This window comes from Tachysurus vachellii, chromosome 3 (assembly GCF_030014155.1).
Source record: "Tachysurus vachellii isolate PV-2020 chromosome 3, HZAU_Pvac_v1, whole genome shotgun sequence".
NCBI classification, from domain to species: Eukaryota; Metazoa; Chordata; class Actinopteri; order Siluriformes; family Bagridae; genus Tachysurus; species Tachysurus vachellii.
Window position 1 is genome coordinate 9,520,036 of NC_083462.1, and position 20,608 is coordinate 9,540,643.

Here is a 20,608-nt window from a genome sequence, read left to right on the forward strand (position 1 = left end):
CTTTCCCCATTTTGTAGAGTTAGATGCCACCACCACCGGGCTTCACTGTGATGTTCTCAGGGTGATGAGCTGTACTGGTTTCCCTCCACTTAGTTTTGTGTCATGTATTAGGTAATATTAAGCGTTTGTTTTTGTAAGTGAGCCATTTTTCATCTCCAAGTTGCAACATTCTCATGTAATGAGAACAAAGATTGAGGTGGTGAATAATAATGCAACATACTGTGAAGTGTAACACAGGTAATGTGACCATTAACATTGACTTTCTGTGGCCTGCAGTTATGTCAGCAGCTGAGTTTGTATCTCATAGCAAAATGTAACTAGATTTGTAAAGTTTGTCACGACAAACTTTGATGTTGGCTTTGACGATGCAAGTATTTGCAAAGGCCTGTGCTTTTTGGAGGCGAGTGGACATAAGGGTCAGTGTTACTTTTGGAGGCAAGTGGACAGAAAGATAGGGTGCCAAAACATTTGGAGGTAAGTGGAGACAAGCATGTGATGTCATCTGAATACTCCTGAGGAAGTTCCCCTCATTGGACTGAGTGTTTTGATATGTCACATGTTCATGTTGTGCAAAATTTTTTATTTTCACGTGACATTACGTTATGTCACATGACGTCATCAGAATACACGTGAGGAAGTTCCCCTCATTGTTCTGAGTGTTTTGATATGTCACATGTCCATGTTTTAAAAAGTTTTTTGATTTTGCATATTTTGGGGGCGGGGCTGCGGCACAACCGAAAGGCCAGTCGGTACACCAATTTAAAAGTTTGTTCAGAGTATCACCCTAAAGGAGCTGCCCGAGTTTGGTGTAGATAGTGAGTGTGGGAGTCTATGGGAAAAAAGGCCAATTTGATACCTGGTACCGGAAGTACCAGTACTCAGATCACTTAAAAGTCATAGCATAAAACTTCAGACCAGGGTCTACAACATATCCGAATTTGGTGCATGTGACTTGAAAGCCCTAGGAGGAGTTACTCTTGATGAATTTTTGTCTAAGCTTAAATAGGAAAATAGAATGTTGGCTTCTACAAAGCCAACATAATAAGATAACATGCATGAGTGAGGACATTTGTTTGAATTGCATCTTGAAGGGATAAGTCTTTGAATAAATTCAGAAGTTTGATGAAATACGGTTTGTTGTTTATTACAGAGTAATGTGTAGTGAAACGATATGCAAGAGAGAAAGAGAGTGAGTTAGTGAGTGAGTGAGTTACAGAGAGAGAGTGATTGAGTGAGTGATTGAGTGAGTGAGTGACAGGGAGTGAGTGACAGTGTGTGAGTTACAATGAGTGACAGTGAGTGAGTTACAATGAGCGACAGGGAGTGAGTGACAGTGTGTGAGTTACAATGAGTTACAGGGAGTGAGTGACAGTGAGTGAGTTACAATGAGTTACAGGGAGTGAGTGACAGTGTGTGAGTTACAATGAGTTACAGGGAGTGAGTGACAGTGAGTGAGTTACAATGAGTTACAGGGAGTGAGTGACAGTGTGTGAGTTACAATGAGTTACAGGGAGTGAGTGACAGTGTGTGAGTTACAATGAGTTACAGGGAGTGAGTGACTGAGTGAGTGACAGTGAGTGAGTTACAATGAGTGACAGGGAGTGAGTTAGAGGGAGTGAGTGACTGAGTGAGTGACAGGGAGTGAGTGACAGTGAGTGAGTTACAATGAGTGACAGGGAGTGAGTGACAGTGTGTGAGTTACAATGAGTTACAGGGAGTGAGTGACTGAGTGAGTTACAATGAGTTACAGGGAGTGAGTGACAGTGAGTGAGTTACAATGAGTGACAGGGAGTGAGTTACAGGGAGTGAGTGACTGAGTGAGTTACAGTGAGTGAGTTACAATGAGTGACAGGGAGTGAGTGACTGAGTGTGAGTTACAATGAGTTACAGGGAGTGAGTGACTGAGTGAGTTACAATGAGTGACAGTGAGTGAGTGACTGTGAGTGAGTGACTGTGAGTGAGTGACTGTGAGTGAGTGACTGTGAGTGAGTGACTGTGAGTGAGTGACAGTGAGTGAGTGACAGTGAGTGAGTGACAGTGAGTGAGTGACATTGAGTGAGTTACAATGAGTTACAGGGAGTGAGTTACAAGGAGTGAGTTACAGGGAGGGAGTGAGTTACAGTGGGTAATGTGGAGTGGGAGGGAGGGAGTGAGTGAGGGAGGGAGTGAGTGAGTGAGTGAGTGAGGGAGGGAGGGAGGGAGGGAGGGAGGGAGGGAGGGAGGGAGAGAGAGAGAGAGAAAAAAAACATAGAGGAGGCTGGAGCTGTGTTATCACTGATAGCACTTCTTCAGCTCACCTGCACCTGAATTTGCTACTTCACTAGAGCATGAAAAACACAGCAAATTAAAGTGTGGAGTGCATGCTGGCTACAGATGGATATCTTTATATTGGCCTTCAGCTTCTGCATTTAAAATTTTGTCAAGAGAAATGGTCAGGTTACAGTGTGTTTGACCCAGCAATTGATGATTTCCTGAAAATGTTAAATGAAACAAACCTTCACAAATCAACGTTTTACACAATACTTGAAAAGACTTGAAAAAACATACCGTGAATAAACGAGTGCATGCATATTCTTGCTGTTTATAACTAACTATGAACTTTGTGCTTGTGTTCTTTTTAAAGGTGGGTGCATGTTGTATGTGCGCTCTACGTTCCAGGAGTGGCGTTCGGAGACATCGACAAACTACGGCCTGTAACGCTGACAGAAATGAACTACACTAAGTACGGTGCCAAGGTCAGTAGCTCCAGATCTGTGTATTTTTCGCGAATTTAATGATTTTCTCTCTTGTTTTTAGGCAAAGCTGTTTTAGAAGTAAGAAAAATAATAAACGTGCTTTAAAACAAAAAGGGAAATATAGAAATCATGAAAAATTAAAAATTGCGTAAAAAACAAAAAGCACTTTAGGAGTAAAAGTTAAAAAATTTCTTTAAAATAAAAGGAAGAGTTAGTAAAAATTCATTTTTTTCAATTTCTATAATACTTTTATCATTTTCACATGAAAATCATGACACGGACAGAATTTCTCCATTAAAAACATTAACTTTTTAAATATTTGAATACAATTGAAACTACAGCTATATTTATTTATTTGTAGTTTCAATTGTATTCAAGTATTTAATTGAAGTCAATATTTTAACTTTTACTCCTAAAGTGCTTTTTGTTTTCAAGCAATATTCAATTTTTCATGATTTCTATATTTTCCTTTTTGTTTTAAAGCGATTTTATTATTTTTCTTACTTCTAAAACAGTTTTGCCTAAAAACGTTCATTCAGTTTGTGTAAGTTTGCAATATTTTCCATCTGCTAGAATATCACTTGCTGCTTATCTAATTGCATTGCCAAATAACCATTAGTCTACCCTGGTATTAGAAAAAAAAAAAATTAAATACCGCCATGTTGTTAACTCTCTTCTACTGAGGTGTAGGAGATTCTTCACTGCAGCTTATGCAATGTTTTACTGAGGTAAAGTCTGCGTCCATCACTGCAGTCTAGGGGCAAATTCACATGGATATTTAAAGCATTAACTACTACATTGTGTAGTACGAGAAGGTCATGGTGGGTGCTTTTTAATAGCTTTTTGAATTGGGTGCTAAAATGAAATGATTGGACGCTAAACTGGGCCCATTTGACTGATATACCGGGTAAAGTCATGAGGCCGAGAGAAGAAAAGAGCTTTGAGATTTCTGAGTAATTTGAAGTTTCCAGTCGATGGCAAGTGACGTCAAACACATGTAACACCATGCAGCTAGCTTTAGCAGAAAAGTGTAAAACTGTTGGGAAGTAAATCACAATGTGTGTGTGGGCTAATTTAAAAGACGTGTGTAAGACGTCTTCTCAGCCAGTATCAGTGCTTTTTAGCCTGACCACACGTCTCTCAGAAATCCTGTAGTATTCAAGCAGCTAAAGGATTTTAAACTCCTGAAATGTTTCAAATTTTGTGTGTCCTACAGTTTGTAGGCGTGACGTCTGAGGCTGAGACGAATCGAAGTATGACTGAAAGAGAATATCACACTTAGTAGAGCATCATCAAGTTCATTTGTATTTATTGGTGGGTTTAGAAGGCAGTAGATTCACTAACTTCTACCCGCAGAATGCCCCATTGGGTAGATTTAAAGGGTTGTTCAATGGTCACTGAAGGTAGCTTTAAGCTATCCAGAGTAACTTACATTGATACAACTTAGCAGCTGAATGTCAGGGGCCTTGCTCAAGGGCCAGCAGTGGCAGCTTGGAAGCTCTGGGATTCGAACTCACAACCTTTCCATCAATAGTCCAACACTTTAAGCCCTGAGCTACCACTTTCCCGCTTCCCCTATTTCCACTTGGCATCAGAGTGTATAAAGTATGTCTGTAATGACATGAAGAAAAGAAAGAAGTCCGAGATTATGGTTTAATTTCATTTGTGTAAATGAAAGAGACACCATCACCTAGTTCATATTTATGTATATATAAATTCTATAGAAATCCATGTGGCTCAGATTATAAGAACGGTTAGCAACTATGTGACAAATATGAGGCTATGCTAATGAGTAATGTGAACTGGGAGCGCTGTGTGTTACCTGCTAGATTCTGCGATCAAACGGGTACACGAGAAAGTGCCCTTAATCAAACCATCTGCTTCATACAATCATAAAAGTTCCATAACAGTGCCATAACTACAGTCTGGGCATTTATCCAAAGTATTTGAGGCATTTTGACATTTACTTTACCTGAAAGCAAGTTTTAGGGTCACAGAAGTCAGAAGACGCGAAGCAAATTACTTTTAAAGCACTTTAAAGTCGTCCTTTAATGGTTTGTTCTTTACATTTGAAAGGGAATTGCTGTTGAAAAAGACTATTATTATTTTAATTCTGAGCTCTAGCAATTGACACGTTTTCAGCTTTGGGGAATTGTGACCTTCTATTGCGTCATGTGCTGACAAAGTCGAACGAGCTTTTAGAGTCCGTGCGTCCAGCTTATCTGTAATGGATTTATGTAATAAAAATGGATTGTGCATATTTTATCATGAGGTTCGAAGAATTTTTTATGTTCGGTTTCTGACACAGAATCAGCATTCGGAGCTCAGCGATTGACTTTCGCAAATTAGGCCTAATCTTTTCCGTCTCTAATTCTTCTGAATGTTACAGTATGTATGCATTTTTCACACAATAAACAGAAACTTACACCTGCTTTTGGTGAATTTTCAGAATGTTGTCTGTTGAATCCTGAATAAAACTGATGGAATATGCTTTGTGGCGTACTTTAGGAGTGCAGTCTGTGCGAGGACGCCCGCTTCGCCCGAACAGGAGTGTGTATCAGCTGTGACGCTGGCATGTGTCGCTCCTACTTCCACGTGACGTGTGCCCAGCGTGAGGGGCTGCTGTCTGAGGCGGCTGCAGAAGAGGTGAGCATGATGTGGTAGCCTAGTGTTGAAGGTGTTGAACTACCATTTGGAAGGTTGTGAGTTCGAATCCCACGGCCACCAGGCTGCCACTGCTGGGCCCCTGAGCAAGGTTCTTAACCCTCAATAGATTAGTTGTATAAAATAAGATAAAAGTGTAAGTCGCTCTTTATTTGTGTGCCAAATGCCCGAAGTGTAAAGATTCGCCCATTCAGATTGATGACTCAGAATTGCTTAAAGAGGCGACAGCAGAATGTTTTGACGTTAGATGTGGGGCTGCGACTGACCATTGTTTTGATAAGTGAACAACAGTCTTTTTTTTTATTTATGTAGATTTAATATTATTTAAATATATTTTCTGGGGTTTTTGAAATTAATTTGACATTTCGATTCTTTTTCTTTTCTTTCTTTCTTTCTTTCTTTCTTTCTTTCTTTCTTTCTTTCTTTCTTTCTTTCTTTCTTTCTTCCTTTCTTTCTTTCTTTCTTTCTTCCTTCCTTCCTTCCTTCCTTCCTTCTATCCCTTCCTTCCTTCCTAGTGTGTGTGTGTGCACTAGTGCGTGTGTGCACTAGTGCGTGTGTGCACTAGTGCGTGTGTGCACGAGTGCGTGTGTGCACGAGTGCGTGTGTGCACGAGTGCGTGTGTGCACGAGTGCGTGTGTGCGTGCGTGTGTGTGCGCGCGTGTGTGTGCGCGCGTGTGTGTGCGCGCGTGTGTGTGCGCGCGTGTGTGTGCGTGCGTGTGTGTGCGCGCGTGTGTGCGTGTGTGCGCCCTGCGATGGTTTGGCCATGGTGTCCCCTGCCTTGTGCCCCTAGTCCTCTGGGATAGACTTCTGATTCCCTGCCACTCTGTGTATTATGAACATTACACAATATGGATGGATAGATGTTTAAAATAATTTAAATAAACATAAATCTAATACACACATTATGATCCTTATATGTTCCAAAACAAATATTATAATATGCACTCACTGGCCACTTTATTAGGAACTTCATTAGTTTGGTTGCTCCTCTGCCTTTTGTAGCATCAGATTTCTGTTCTTGTCTGACAGACCCAGACCACGATGTAGTCTTCTGCTGTTGTCACTCATCCATCGTCGTGTTTTAACATGTTGTGCATTCTGAGATGCTTTTCTGCTCTCCACGCTTGTCAAGAGTGAAAAAGTGCTTATTCTTTTAGTTCTATCCAGTCTGTCCTGTCTAATTTGATTGAGCTCTTGATCTACATCTGCATGATCTTGTGCATTGTATGACATGATTGGCAGCTGGAATACGTGTACATGTTCATATTCAAGTGTCCACTAAAAAAAATATATAACAAAATATTTATCAGCAGTGCTGGGATCAAGAAAACGCAGTGTGTCTGCTTACCGAAATTCTGCTAAGACATTATACGCTTGTTTTTTTCAATCCAACACGAACAAAAATTAGATAATAGTCTAATTGTCAAATGTCGAAAAACACTTCAGAAATTTTCATCCCAAAGCTCTAAAAAGAAAATTCCTGTATACAATGATTCGTGATTTATTTATTTATTTATTTATTTATTTGTTGAGGTCGTGCATCATCTGTTTTTCTTCGCTCAATCATGAACCTATATCCTCTTCCCTTAAAGCCAGGTGTGCTAGCTATGTTTGCTGTCTGTGTGTTGTGGAGGCTAATAAAACAGCCCTAAGCTGTTTGGAGTCTTTCATCATTATAAAGCTTGCTTCATGCCGGAGAGTTCATGCCCTGCTGCTGCTGCTATCCAGGCATCCAGGCATGCCGGAAAAAACATCCAAACCGACACGGGAATACAGGAGGCGCTCGGAATTACGGCAAATCTCATCAGTCGCTTTCAGAATAGACTCGCTCCTGCTTAGACTTGCTCCTGCCTCGAACACTAATGGTTTTAATGCTCCAGATTAAAAAGGGCTGGTACACTACGTCAACACAACAATACCACGGTGCTGTCGAGAAGGTGTTGATTCTGTAAGGAATGTGCGGCTAACTAATAATCATCTAACAAATAAAAACAACAACAACAAAGATTATATTTTCCTTTTGAACTGTTTGTCCCAGAGGCCAAAAAATGGAATTTGTGCCTGTTTGATTGTGTCCACGTTCGTCGCTGAACGTCTTTGTCATGTCTCGCTCTACAGCGGTGGTTAATATGAAGCTTATATGAAAGTAGACACTCTACTTTCTCCAAAAATGGTCCTTTTTTCCACACAAATGATTCTGTCTTTAAAGTAAATGTGGATATCAAACCCATTTCTGCTCTGTGAGGTTGTCGATGTTCTGAATCTTTCTGGAAAATGTCTCCAGTGTCCACTTTAAATCATCGCTATTAGGAACCGTAAGAGTAACCGTGCTTCATTGATGATTTTTCTGTGGTGTTTTATTCCTTAGTTATTAAGTACTTTATCACTCAGCACACAGATCCTGCCGATATGCTGAAAATAAACAGCTCTATAGAGGAAGAAGGGAGGATAAAAAAAAAAAACAACACAAGTTGAGTATAGTCACAGCCCATCGTGTCCCATGTCTGGAATTTGCAGCCAGTATCTGAGGGGCTTGGTGTTAAAGGTGACGTTGTGTGCTGATAAACACTTGGGCAAAGTGCCTACTTGCTACAATCCACTTAATCCAGTCAGCTGTGCAAACGGGCCGCATATCAAAAGGTAAGCGTGCCGATAGCATCCAGGAGGACGCCTTAAGCTTAAACGATTCCTCAGACAAAATGGCTCTTCCTGCCACCTCAAGGGACTATTTCTTTGTGTGTAATAGTGGAGGAGAAAATGTCCATCGTCTACGAGCTAAGACACGAATCAGCTCACACTGTTCTCTAGTAGTTCCTCTGTGCTTGCTCTGTGCAGCTCAAAAGTTCATGTCCGCACTAAAACCCTCCCAGCCTTTAAAGTGAGGAAATTTACAGGCCTGTTGTCATCGAGTATTCGTCACCAGTTATCTACACGGGCACAGACGCCAGTCTAGAACTCAGAACGTCATTACCACTAGCTCTAGGACGGTGGAGATATTCCTATCTCCTCCCCTGTAATGAAACCATACATTAGAATTATCAGACATGGCACAATTGGAGGACGCAAAATGAAATCTGGGGAAATATCCGTGTTGGAACAATGTCTGGAAATAGGATAGGACACATAATACGTCAAACGTCCCAGATTGTGCTTTTAAAATTTGTGACTGCATTACACGTTACTCCGTGCCCTTCACGTCAGTCTGCAGATACGATTAGAAACACAGCTTACTGAAGTCTGGCTGTTCTCTTTGATACCGTTATACAGTTATTCATTCTGAACTCACCTCCCAGACGTGGGGATCAGTCACCACTATTACCAATAAAAAAAATAAAGTCATAATAATGAGTTATTTTTTTATTTTAACAATGAGTTTTATTATAGACATTATAAAGAGCTGTTATTTAATATGACATGAAATGATAGAAATGATTTTATGTTCATGTGAGATTGTGTCAATAAATACCTGTAAAAAGTTAACATAAAATAAAAGTAAATTAAGCAAATTATCAAATTAATTAATTAATTAATTGATGGATGGATGGATGAATGAATAAAAGATGGATGACTATATATATATATATAAGTAAATAAGTGAGTTAATAAGTACATAAATAAGCAAATACATCATTAAAATATAATATAGCAAATGTGTAAGAAAAAAAGTGTATAAATAGATCAATTTAATGTAATTAAATAATGTAAATCTTATAAATTAGGAGGTACGAAAGAATAATGCCTGTTTAATTTCCTTTCTCACTTGCTAACTAAGTACATCAACGTCCTCTCTTTTCGTCTCGCACGTCTCCAGGACATAGCCGACCCGTTCTTCGCCTATTGTAAGCAGCACGCCGACCGATTCGACAGGAAGTGGAAGAGGAAGAACTACCTGGCGCTCCAGTCCTACTGCAAAGTGTCATTGCACGAGAGAGAGAAGCAGCTGACTCCTGAAGCCCAGGTCTTTTTATTTATTGCTATAAAGTGATGATTCATTTGGTTGTTTGGATACAACAGCCATCTTCCTCTATACAGACTCATGTCAAATGTCTAGACACTGTGGAGCTTCTGGTTTTATGTAAATACTGTATGTTATTGAACTTCAGTGACTTCCTGTTTCTCTCAGTACTACAGCAGTGTTATATTTTCACTGAAGGAGTAGCTTCTGAATATAAGACCCGGTTAAGGGGTATTAAGGATTTTAGAGTTTTTTTAAGGTCACTGTATTTCTTTTTTATTCTCCTCTCCATGCTTCCAGGCCAGGATCAACACGCGGCTGCAGCAGTACCGGGCGAAGGCAGAAGTGTCTCGGAATGCACGTCCTCAAGCGTGGGTGCCCAGAGAGAAGCTCCCGCGTCCGCTCACCTCCAGTGCCTCGGCCGTGAGAAAGCTCTTGCGCAAAGCTGAGCTCATGGGGATCAGCACGGACGTGTTCGCCACGGACACTGCAGACGCAAGCGCCAGCCTGGACGGACGCCGGAAACACAAACAGCCTGCGCTCACCGCTGATTTCGTCAACTATTACCTCGGTATGCTCGAATTACTACACTTACTATAAACACTTACCAGACTATTACAACCAATAGTTGTATTACTTATATTTTATACTTATTATTATTATTATTATTATTATTATTATTATTATTATTTATTGTTATTTATTTATTTATTTATTTTTATTATTTTTATTTACATTTTTATATATATATATTTTTTTTTATTCAGTTCTTGTTGCATTATGAGTTTTTAATAAAACAGAATCCTAGTTTTTGTATTTGCTGGGTCATTAAAAGAGCCCCTGATTGGTCACCGTTGTTAGTATTTATTTATACAGTCCTTATTTTTTAATTTGGTGAGCGATTCGGAAATTACTCTATACTCCATAAATTCCTAAACAGATAATCGGATCTGTCTGATTATTTCCCAGTAAGATCACATCTCAAAGTTTTTTTTTTTTAAACCTTTAATACGACATAAATTCACCAATGAGTAATTTTTTTATCCATTTATAGTTACTTTTAATGTTTTGGTATATTTTGAAAACATTTATGTTTAAAGTTATGGAAGCTATAAACGCTTATCTTCTTCTCAGCCTCAGTATCTATATTTTTTTTATTCTCACTTGATGTTAAAAAAATCAGTTTGCGTAGAGAAAACCTAAAACACAAAATCCTTCATCTTGATGCCTTCATTATACTGAAAATCTTCAAAGGAACAGCTTAACAAAGCACTGCAACTGGCTATTCATACATCACTATATAAACGTATATATAGCAGTCTTTTTTTATAGCTTTATAGAGACATTATCAGCAAATACACAGACTTTTTAAACGTTTATATGGAACGTCCATATGTGTGGTGTTACCATAGAAACAAGAACATTAGAAAGAGCGCATTAATATAAACCCGACTGCAAGATCCACAAATTCTATTTTATTTTGATTTCCACAATTGAACAAGGTTAAGATGTTACACACGCTCTGTTCTTACAGCTATGTATTACCTGGTGATCAGTGACTGTGTTCCTGTTGTGTGTGAGATCTTCATGAGTTTGTCCAGCAGTTAAAAGCTTTAAACCACACACTGTTCTTCAGAAACATGCTCCAGCTCCTGCACACTCTTTGCTTTTCCTGCACCTTCTAGATATTTCCAGTCAACTTGAGATCCATCGTTTTTACACTGACGACACCTGAGGGACTTGTACACGACTATTACACAAACTGCACCCAACATGATCATTTAAGAGCCATGGGGGGTGTGTAAACTTTTCAGCAAGGCGATGATCGATGTGAATTGTTAACAGCTTGCATTAACATTTTGAACAGTTTACAGATTCTGCAAGCCGTATGTAAATTCCTGAACTGAGAACGTCTCAGTCTTATTGGCGTTGTTGATGAAATGATGTTTGTTGTGTAAAAATTCCACGCTTTTCCAGCTAGCATAGTCGCTTTGCTAATTTAAAAGTACCGAAACACCTCCTGGCATCTGCTGCGTACTATCACATAACAGTCATAACACCCATCCCTCAGTGAAACACAGCAGGCGGAAGGCGAGAGCGAGCGCCAGATATTCATTCCACTCTGTATGTCGTCTCACAGAGAGGAACTCGCCCTCCAAACAAGAGATGCTTAGAGCAGATGTGTGGTGTAACCTTGGGCACACACTCGATTAAGCTTCGGCAGGAGGCCTCTCCTTCATCAGCCTGCTCTCTTCCTGTTCCCTCGCTCTCCTCTTCCTCTTCCTCTAATGTGCATTACTTTTCTTTATTCCTAAGTAGATAAGCATCACTGTATTGATCCGTGTGTGTCCATTTGTATTCAGAGCGGAACATGCGGATGATCCAGATCCAGGACAACATCTTGGAGCAGAAGAACCTGAAAGACAAACTGGAGAGCGAGCAGGAGAAGCTGCATGTGGAGTATAACAAGGTAAAAAAAAAAGTATTTTAAAGCATGATGTGGTTCAGACCAAGAACATCAAATGTTCAGACTAAAACGTTAACACACACCTAGACTGCCGATGCATTTAATCTCTGTTTTATTCACAGCATCACCATTTCATATGTCATGCTCACAAAGATCTACTTTGTTTACCTCAGAGGTTGTTTTATAGCAGTTGATCAGACTTTTCAGCTGTAACACCCCAAGGCTGTGTCTCAAACAGGACTCTAGTTCTGTAGGGCACTGATCAGGGAGTCGGCCATTTTAAGGGATTCTCAACCAATCGCAAAGTCCTTGCAGTGTACCGGAACATTTGATCTCTAAAAGAAATAAAAACAGGGAGCATTGATGCTTTTTTTTTGCTCTCTAACTAGAAATGGTTCCATATTTTCTGAAGCATCTTGGCTCAAAAATGTGAAGTAGAAACCAAACTCACAGCTAACTTTGTCTAGATATCTATGCAGCTTGTTGGCAAAGATCCACTATCTAGCCAAACGATCCTACTTAAAGCACTTTGAAGTTTGCTTGAAGTTGTATTTCGCCCTCTGAAACTCTGATATAGCAATAAATGAAATCTACCGTACTGTAGGAAAGCAGCAAACTTAAAAAAAAAACACATTTTAAATATCGGAAATTACAGAAGAGTGAAATCTTCTGGTAGCCCCGCCCCCTTTTGTGTGACATGAGCAAATCTGTGTGTATTGAGTGTGTGACAGAGTTCAACAGTCTAAACTTCTGCTCTTCTCCTTCTTGGTATTTTCATTGTGAACACACAACTCACACTATTTAGTACAAAATAGGGTCAAAACGTGTAAAAGTTTGCAATTTGGGACGTACCCATGGTAAAGTGGGACGCTGTATGATGTACTGGTGAATGGGGTAGAAAACAGACCTGTTGTTCTTCAATACTGAACCTGCTCATGGCTCATGTCACCTGCTTACCACCAAATTACATGTTGAAATATGCACTGGAGGTTGATGGAGAAGAAAACAGCCCCCATTAGGAGATGATATTTCTGCATCTGTCACTTCCATCCTTTTGCTTTTGGTTGCACATGTGATCAGGATGTGACCAAGTGATGAAGAGAATAAAAGTGAAGAAGGTTAATGTTGCATTCAGTCTTTCTATCTAGTCCGACACGTGTTACGAGTAATTAATGGAGTGTGTGTTGCTAATTGCCCGGCTCGAGTGGCTTTGAGACGACCCCGGCCTTGGAAGAAGACAGTGACGAATCGTATGGAAGACGCACTTTGGGCAGATGAGCTTGGCAGACCTGGAGGACGATCACGACGAACATCGTCTGTGTTCATTATTTACGTACTGATCAATTCCTAGTGTGTACTTTCATTTATTCAATTCAATTTATTTGCCTAGCGCTTTTAACAGTTCACATCGTCTCAAAGCTGCTTTACATAAGTATAGAAACAGAATACAAACTTTCAAATTTTAAATGAATTTAGTGTTTATCTCTAACCCTAATGATCAACCCCGAGGCGATGGCGGTGAGGAAAAACTCCCTGAGATGATATGAGGAGGAAGAAACCTCGAGAGGAACCAGGATCAGAAGGGAACCTCATCCTCATCTGGTGACACCGGACAGGAAATAATGTCAATGTAAATATTGTGGTTTCTACAACAGTTTGTAGTCGAGTGGACAGACGCAACAGTAGTTCACGGGCTGACAATGAGTCATGGGCTGTCCATGTACATCTATCCCCAGACATTATTGTTTCCATAGTAACAATTCATTCACAGCAAGCAAATAAAACGTCAGCTGCATTTTTAAGTTTTAATAAAATTGTACACTACAAAAGAAGGCGCCACCGCCGAAGTAACGTGTTTTACGGATGGTCCACAACATCAACCATAAAAGGTTCAAAAGTGAGGCGTGACGTTCTTTAATAAAATTGTAATCGTAAAAAATTGTAATTATTGTCTTCTATGTGACTGATAATGTCGGCTGATCACAGCGGTGTCGCTGCATCACTGATTATTTTCCTGCTCCAGCACGTCACGTCTCGTCGTGTTTTACACCAAACTTAATCCGTTCTCATAAAACTTCCGGTCTGTTTGTTACTATAGAAACGGTAATGTCAGGAAAAAAACAAAAACACAGATATTTGTGACGCAAATTGAGTCTCCGTTTGCTTTATGTAAGGAAAACTTTTTGGATTTTGTGAAATTACAAACACAGGTTTCTTCTTTGAAACTCTTAGCAGTGAAGACACGTAACGTATATAATTACTTTCTACCACAGCTGTACTCGTGTTTGCCGCACGTGAACAGAGAGGGCTTCGGATGACCGCGTGTTGTGGTGATGTCACTTCATGTGTCTTGTCCCTGGAGTTTACTTGACCTTGCGTTCATTTCTGCGATCACAAAGTCACCGAATAACGGAGGGACCGAGACATAGTACAGCAAGAGCATTAATACTAACCGGCTATTTGAATTAGCTGCTGTTAAGTTATCCAAATGCTCAAGAACAAATAAAAGGATTCGGATTTGTTCAGCGAAATAGGAACCAGTGCCCAGGTTTGATTACATCCACTCCGCAAATAGCGGTGTAACTTTCAAAACACTTGACTGCTAGCGTTCTGCGTCAAAGAGGATTCTGTGGTCGGCGTGAGAGGATTTTTAAATGTTAGCGTTAGTCTCCTCTTCACACAGAGCAGAGATAAGAGGCAGCATTCTGTAGTTTCGAATCACACACTCCCATAATAACTTCACCTCTCCACTGTTCCCTCTCATCATCCTCTCTATCACACGCCTGCCTGACGCTTATCTACCGTCTGGAGCTCCGAGTGGCCTTCACACACTCACACACTCAAATGCCACGGCCAAGGATGTGTGGCAGGGTGTGTGTGTGTGTGTGTGTGGGTGGGGGTTTGTGGGGCGAGTGTCTGTTTAAACGTTGTAGCATATACTGGAGAAGTAAAATGCCACCGATTTTCTTTGTTTGCTTCAGTGCCGTTTCTTTCTCTTGTCTTTTTTATCATCATTTTCAGTTTTCTGATCAGTGGACTGGTGTGAAGTGAGAGATGTCCAGTACAATGTCACAGTTTACATTTATGTCCAAGTGACTACGGACAGGTTAGAGTAGTTTAGAGAGAAACACATCACATGACAAAAGCCTGCAGTTGAATATAAAGATCAGGTTTTTCTTTTTTTTTCTTCTTCAGATTTCCTTTATAGTGGAAATATTGAATATTGCATGGAGGATTACTTCTTCTCACTTTAGCTTTTTATTTATTTATTTATTGGAGTTCAGAATGACTTAAATAGTAGTAGTAGTAGTAGTAGTAGCCTTTATTGTCACTGGTCACAGGTACCAGTGAAATTAGCCATCAACCTGTCCATACATACAATACATACAATATGACAAGGGGGGGACAGGACAGGAAGACAGGGAATGGAAAAGAAATACAGCATAACATGAGGGAAGGGAGGAGAAAAAAAAATAAAAAAACAACCCCAGACTATGCTCCTGTGAGGAGTACAGTGTGGGAACAGGAAAAAACACCTCAGCAACATAAGCACATAAACATTACGCAATATGCAGTGATTGTGTTAATATGAATAATTTTCTTCTTGTGCCCTAAAAGTTAATCCTTCTTTCTTTCTTTCTTTCTTTCTTTCTTTCTTTCTTTCTTTCTTTCTTTTTCTTTCTTTCACACTCTCTCTCTGTCACTCTCTCTGTCGCTCTCTTTCTTTCTCTTTTTTTCTTTCATTCTTTCTTTCTTTCTTTCTTTTTCTTTCTTTCTTTCTCTCTCTCTCTCTCTCTCTCTCTCTCTCTCTCTCTCTCTTCCTCTCCCTCTTTCTTTCTTTTTTCTTTCTTTTTCTTTCTTTCACACTCTCTGTCGCTCTCTCTTTCTTTCTCTCTCTCTCTCTCTCCCTCTCTCACTCTCTCTCTCTCTTTCTTTCTTTTTCTTTCTTTCACTCTCTCTCTCTCTCTCTGTCTCTCTCTCTCTCTCTTTTTCTTTCTTTCACTCTCTCTCTGTCTCTCTCTCTCTCTTTCTTTCTCTCTCTCTCTCTGCCTCCCTTTCTTTCTTTCTTTTTCTTTCTTTCTTTCTTTCTTTCTTTCTTTCTTTCTTTCTTTCTTTCTTTCTTTCTTTCTGTCTTTCTTTCTGTCTTTCTTTCTTTCTTTCATACTCTCTCTGTCACTCTCTCTGTCGCTCTCTCTTTCTTTCTTTCTTTCTTTCTTTCACACTCTGTCACTCTCTCTGTCGCTCTCTTTCTTTCTTTCTTTCTCTCTCTCTCTCTCTCTCTCTCTCTCTCTCTCTCTTTCTTTCTTTTTTCTTTCTTTTTCTTTCTTTCACACTCTCTGTCGCTCTCTCTTTCTTTCTCTCTCTCTCTCTCTCCCTCTCTCACTCTCTCTCTTTCTTTCTTTTTCTTTCTTTCACTCTCTCTCTCTGTCTCTCTCTCTCTCTCTCTCTCTTTCTTTCTTTTTCTTTCTTTCACACTCTCTCTGTCTCTCTCTCTCTTTCTTTCTCTCTCTCTCTCTCTGCCTCCCTTTCTTTCTTTCTTTCTTTCTTTCTTTCTTTCTTTCTTTCTTTCTTTCTTTCTTTCATGTGGTGCTAATATAACACACAAAGTAATATGTTCTGTATGAAAGGAAGTCTTAAACAGCAAACCTTTTTATTATTTATCATTCACTGCAGCTTGGTTAGTTTTTACACAAAAATGTTGTCTGTAGAGTGAGTTAGAAAATTCAAATAAAGTGAGACTGAATGAAAACGAACGGATGAAACTTAAAAAGCCGCAGTTTAAATAAAAAAAAAGAAGAAAAAAAACCCCACAGTGTTAAAAGGAAGGGAAAAAATACCTTTTTTTAAGTTACTGAGATTTTAGGACATGAATACATCAAATGAACTCAGTGTTTTTGATTAAACAGTAATGTATTAACTAATCTCAGGGAACTTTCTGTTACTTTCTGTGGTTTCGTCTTGTTTCTGCTGTTACTGATCTTTTCAGTACATTACGTCCTTCTATAATTGAATGATGTTTCAGTTCGGTCGGGTTTCCAGTCTTCTCGCTCTTTTCTGACAGAACCATCCAGCTTGTCCTTGTCTTATCTTTCTGTGTGCTGCTGTTTTATCTGCCGCAGCTCTGTGAGTCTCTGGAGGACCTACAGAATGTCAACGGGCTGCTGAGGAACGAAGGCCAGTCCATGTGGAGCATGCTGGGAAACATCCTCGGACAGGTACGCATTTTTCTCTGCTCCGCATCTCCCCTGACCTTTTACCCTGCTCACAGCCTCCTTCACATGTGCTGCACACCATCATCAGCTCATGCGTACTCTATAGGTATCTCCTGATTAGATCAGATATGAAATCTGATCACAGTAGATCACACTTCATCGACAGAGATGTAGGGGTTGAATGTTGAGAATTGATTCTCTGTTAAGAAACATTGACATCGGGGACTCCTTTTTTCATTTCCTTCTGCTTCACATGGTAAAGTTTCCGTTTCCGATCCAGAGAATTCAGCAGCAGTCTGGTGTCATCTAGTATTACATCATTAAAAAATCTTCGATCATCACGCTTTTTATGTGGTAAACTAGTGGTTAAGATGTTGATCTACCAATCAGAAGGTCACGAGTTTGAATCCCAGGTCTACCAAGCTACCAATGCTGGGCCCCTGAGCAAGGCCCTTAACCTTCAATTACTCAGTTGTAAAATTGAGATGAATATGTAAGTGCAAATGCCATGAATGCATATAGTGTAGACTTTAAATGCCTTAAATGTTTATTGTGGCTTTTAGAAACAACTTCCTGTTATCCTGTGATTTAGCTTGTAACCATCTGGCCAATCAAATATCAGGAATTCAACAATGACAAATCTAAATATTTTGTGACGTTTAGATAAAACACAGTTTGCGTAATGTCTTCCACAGTGATTTGTGTGTGTGTGTGTGTGTGTATATATATGTATATTCTGTCCTTGCTATATATCAGGGGTGGCCAACCCGCGGCTCACGAGCTGCATGTGGCTCTTACATTCATACCTAAGTTTGTGTCTTTTTAATATGCGTGTTCGCTTCGCTTGAGTTCAATACGGTATTTTCGTCAAATGCGCATGTGAGTGGGATGAAAATACCTCAAAGTTTCCCAGTAGGATATATATATCTTTTCTGACCCTGCTGTGTGTTATACTTATAGTTAGCTTCTCTCTCGTGGTCTAGCTAGTCATTGTTACATTTCTGGAAGGTTCCAAGATAAAGCAGGAAGCCAGTGGCCTAATTGTGTGGAAATGAGCCTTTATGGAAAGTTCATAGAAAGTTCAGTTCTCACAAGAAGGACTTCTCTGAGATCTGATCTTCAATAGTTGCCGTTGCTTATCTCGCTGTTTCTTTTTCCACAAAAAGAAACAGCAAGCGATGTCACATCGCTTCAAATAATATGATCTGGGGGAAAAAAAAACAAAAAAAAACACAAAACCATTTAAAAGAATAGGTGTGTGATTATAATCAAAATGGCCATGAAATGATTACTTCTGATAATGCTTTTCCTTGGAATCAGACCTGCTGTGCTTTATCTGAACCAGCATGCGTCAGCATCTTAAAAGCATTCGAAGATGTAAGTTCAGTACACTTTGGAACGGTTGACATTTCTTTAAAAGAGACATTTTATACAACTTTTATACAACATTTTATACATTATACAACTTCAGAGAGAACAGGTTTTATGAGAACAGGTCAAGGGATGAGTTTTATCTCTCATCCACAACCCCAACCTCTCAGGTTCCTGCTCTCGGCTGAGAACCATGTGATCATCTGCTCATGTAGAACATCAGACTCCTGCTTCAGCCATGATGTGTGTTCAGAGATGCTCACCACAGTTTTGATATGTTTTGGGTGGTTATTTGAATTAGTGTAGACGACTTCTGTCGTCGCTCGTCTCTCATTCATAAGGTGTTACTTCCCAGATAACTGACGCTTACTGGTTTTTCTCACCATTCACTCTGGAAACTTTTGGGGGTGAAAATCAGTTTTAGAGTTTACCTCTTTTTTATGTTTTCAGGTTTTTATTTATTTTTTTTTTTATTGTTATATACAGGGGTCACGGTGGCTTAGTGGTTAGCACGTTCGCCTCACACCTCCAGGGTTGGGGGTTCGATTCCCGCCTCCGCCTTGTGTGTGTGGAGTTTGCATGTTCTCCCCGTGCCTCGGGGGTTTCCTCCGGGTACTCCGGTTTCCTCCCCCGGTCCAAAGACATGCATGGTAGGTTGATTGACCTCTGGAAAATTGTCCGTAGTGTGTGTGTGTGTGTGTGAATGAGTGTGTGTGTGTGCCCTGCGATGGGTTGGCACTCCGTCCAGGGTGTATCCTGCCTTGATGCCTGATGACGCCTGAGATAGGCACAGGCTCCCCGTGACCCGAGGTAGTTCGGATAAGCGGTAGAAGATGAATGAATGAATTGTCGTATACAGATATCATGGCTATTATGATTAAATATTCTATTTTTAAACTAATAGTTACAGATTTTTGAAAGATTTGAAGCATTGAATATTGACACACTACACAGTGTTTTTTTATTTATATATTTAAAAATAAATATTTTTTAACATAATTTTTTTGTTGTTTTTCTTTTTTCATTTTTCTTTTTCTTTTTTTTGTTTTTCTAGTTAAAGTTCAGGAATTTCGGGGGGGGGGATGTATGTAAATAATTTTTATAAAATATTGTGATATTTGAGTGAGATTTGTAATCTAACTACGTTTCTATTGGTTTTTCAGTCATAGAGTTCAGAAATTCCAGGTTATGAGTTTTAGAAGAATGCATCAGTACACTGTCTATTTTTTTGCAGTATCTGCCTCAGTGGGGTTTTTTTTTTTGTTATTTTTTTAAACAAATAGAGCCAGCATCTTTTTCTGTGTTGCAGTTTGTAATGTACCAGATCCTTTATGATTTCTGCTGTTCTCTTCCACTCCTAAGTGCTTTTTTTTTTTTTAGATTTAGTACCTGGATATTTTCTGTACTTCTCCAGCTCTGTGGGAATTAATAGAGATTGTGGGAGGACTGTGCAGTGTGCAGGACCACATGAGGGTTGCTAGCATTGGGTAATTCACCTCACCATAATGGCTGTGATGTTTGTGAAATTCTTTCATTTGTGCTAACTGACTGACCTGTCTTTGGCCACTAAAAGCCCCACGACCTCCTCCCGCTCACTATGGCAACTGCATCGCTGAAGTGCGTCGCTATGGGTGACAGCCACTTAATGAGTAGGAAGTGCAGAGGTCTGGCACCTTCTAACCTGTCTTTATGATAAAATTACAGCACCGACTTGCAATGTGGTTTTAAAAACTTTTGATTTGCACCGTAGATAAAGAGACTGAATGATACACACAAACACGAAACATCCTACTTTATATCCGTATACATTTACTGCCATGGAACGTCTGAAAAACAAGACTTTTTTTTTGTCGAAAACTAACTAAGCTTTATAAAATCTACATCTCTATTCATAGCTCTACAATAAACCTTAACAATTCTACTTATTTTTTTCTTTTCATTTTCTTATTATCTGTTTATTACTGCGATTGTTATAACCGAGTCACTATAGAAACCATAAACCATTAGAACAAGCAATTACAACGAAAACTAAATTAGTTGATAAATGAACAATGAAAATTATGTAATGAATTCTTTTTATTTAATAGTTTGGATGATTGGAAGCAGCATTTGATGATAAATTTGAATCTTGAATATTTACGGCATTTGGCAGATCTTATACTGAACGACTTATATTTTTATCTCATTTTATACAACTGAGCAA

General features: G+C 39.5%; 1 protein-coding gene across 2 annotated transcripts in view; it reads left to right on the forward strand.

Moving 5' to 3' along the window:
• The window catches only part of phf14 (PHD finger protein 14), a 90,488-nt gene that overhangs the window by 19,493 nt on the left and 50,387 nt on the right, over positions 1-20,608 (forward strand). For both annotated transcript variants that reach the window (XM_060865660.1, XM_060865661.1), the window contains exons 6-11: positions 2,624-2,735; positions 5,244-5,381; positions 9,211-9,357; positions 9,655-9,925; positions 11,718-11,824; positions 16,942-17,037. In XM_060865660.1, coding sequence (XP_060721643.1) covers positions 2,624-2,735; positions 5,244-5,381; positions 9,211-9,357; positions 9,655-9,925; positions 11,718-11,824; positions 16,942-17,037 — 871 coding nt within the window. The remainder of the gene's footprint in view (positions 1-2,623; positions 2,736-5,243; positions 5,382-9,210; positions 9,358-9,654; positions 9,926-11,717; positions 11,825-16,941; positions 17,038-20,608) is intronic.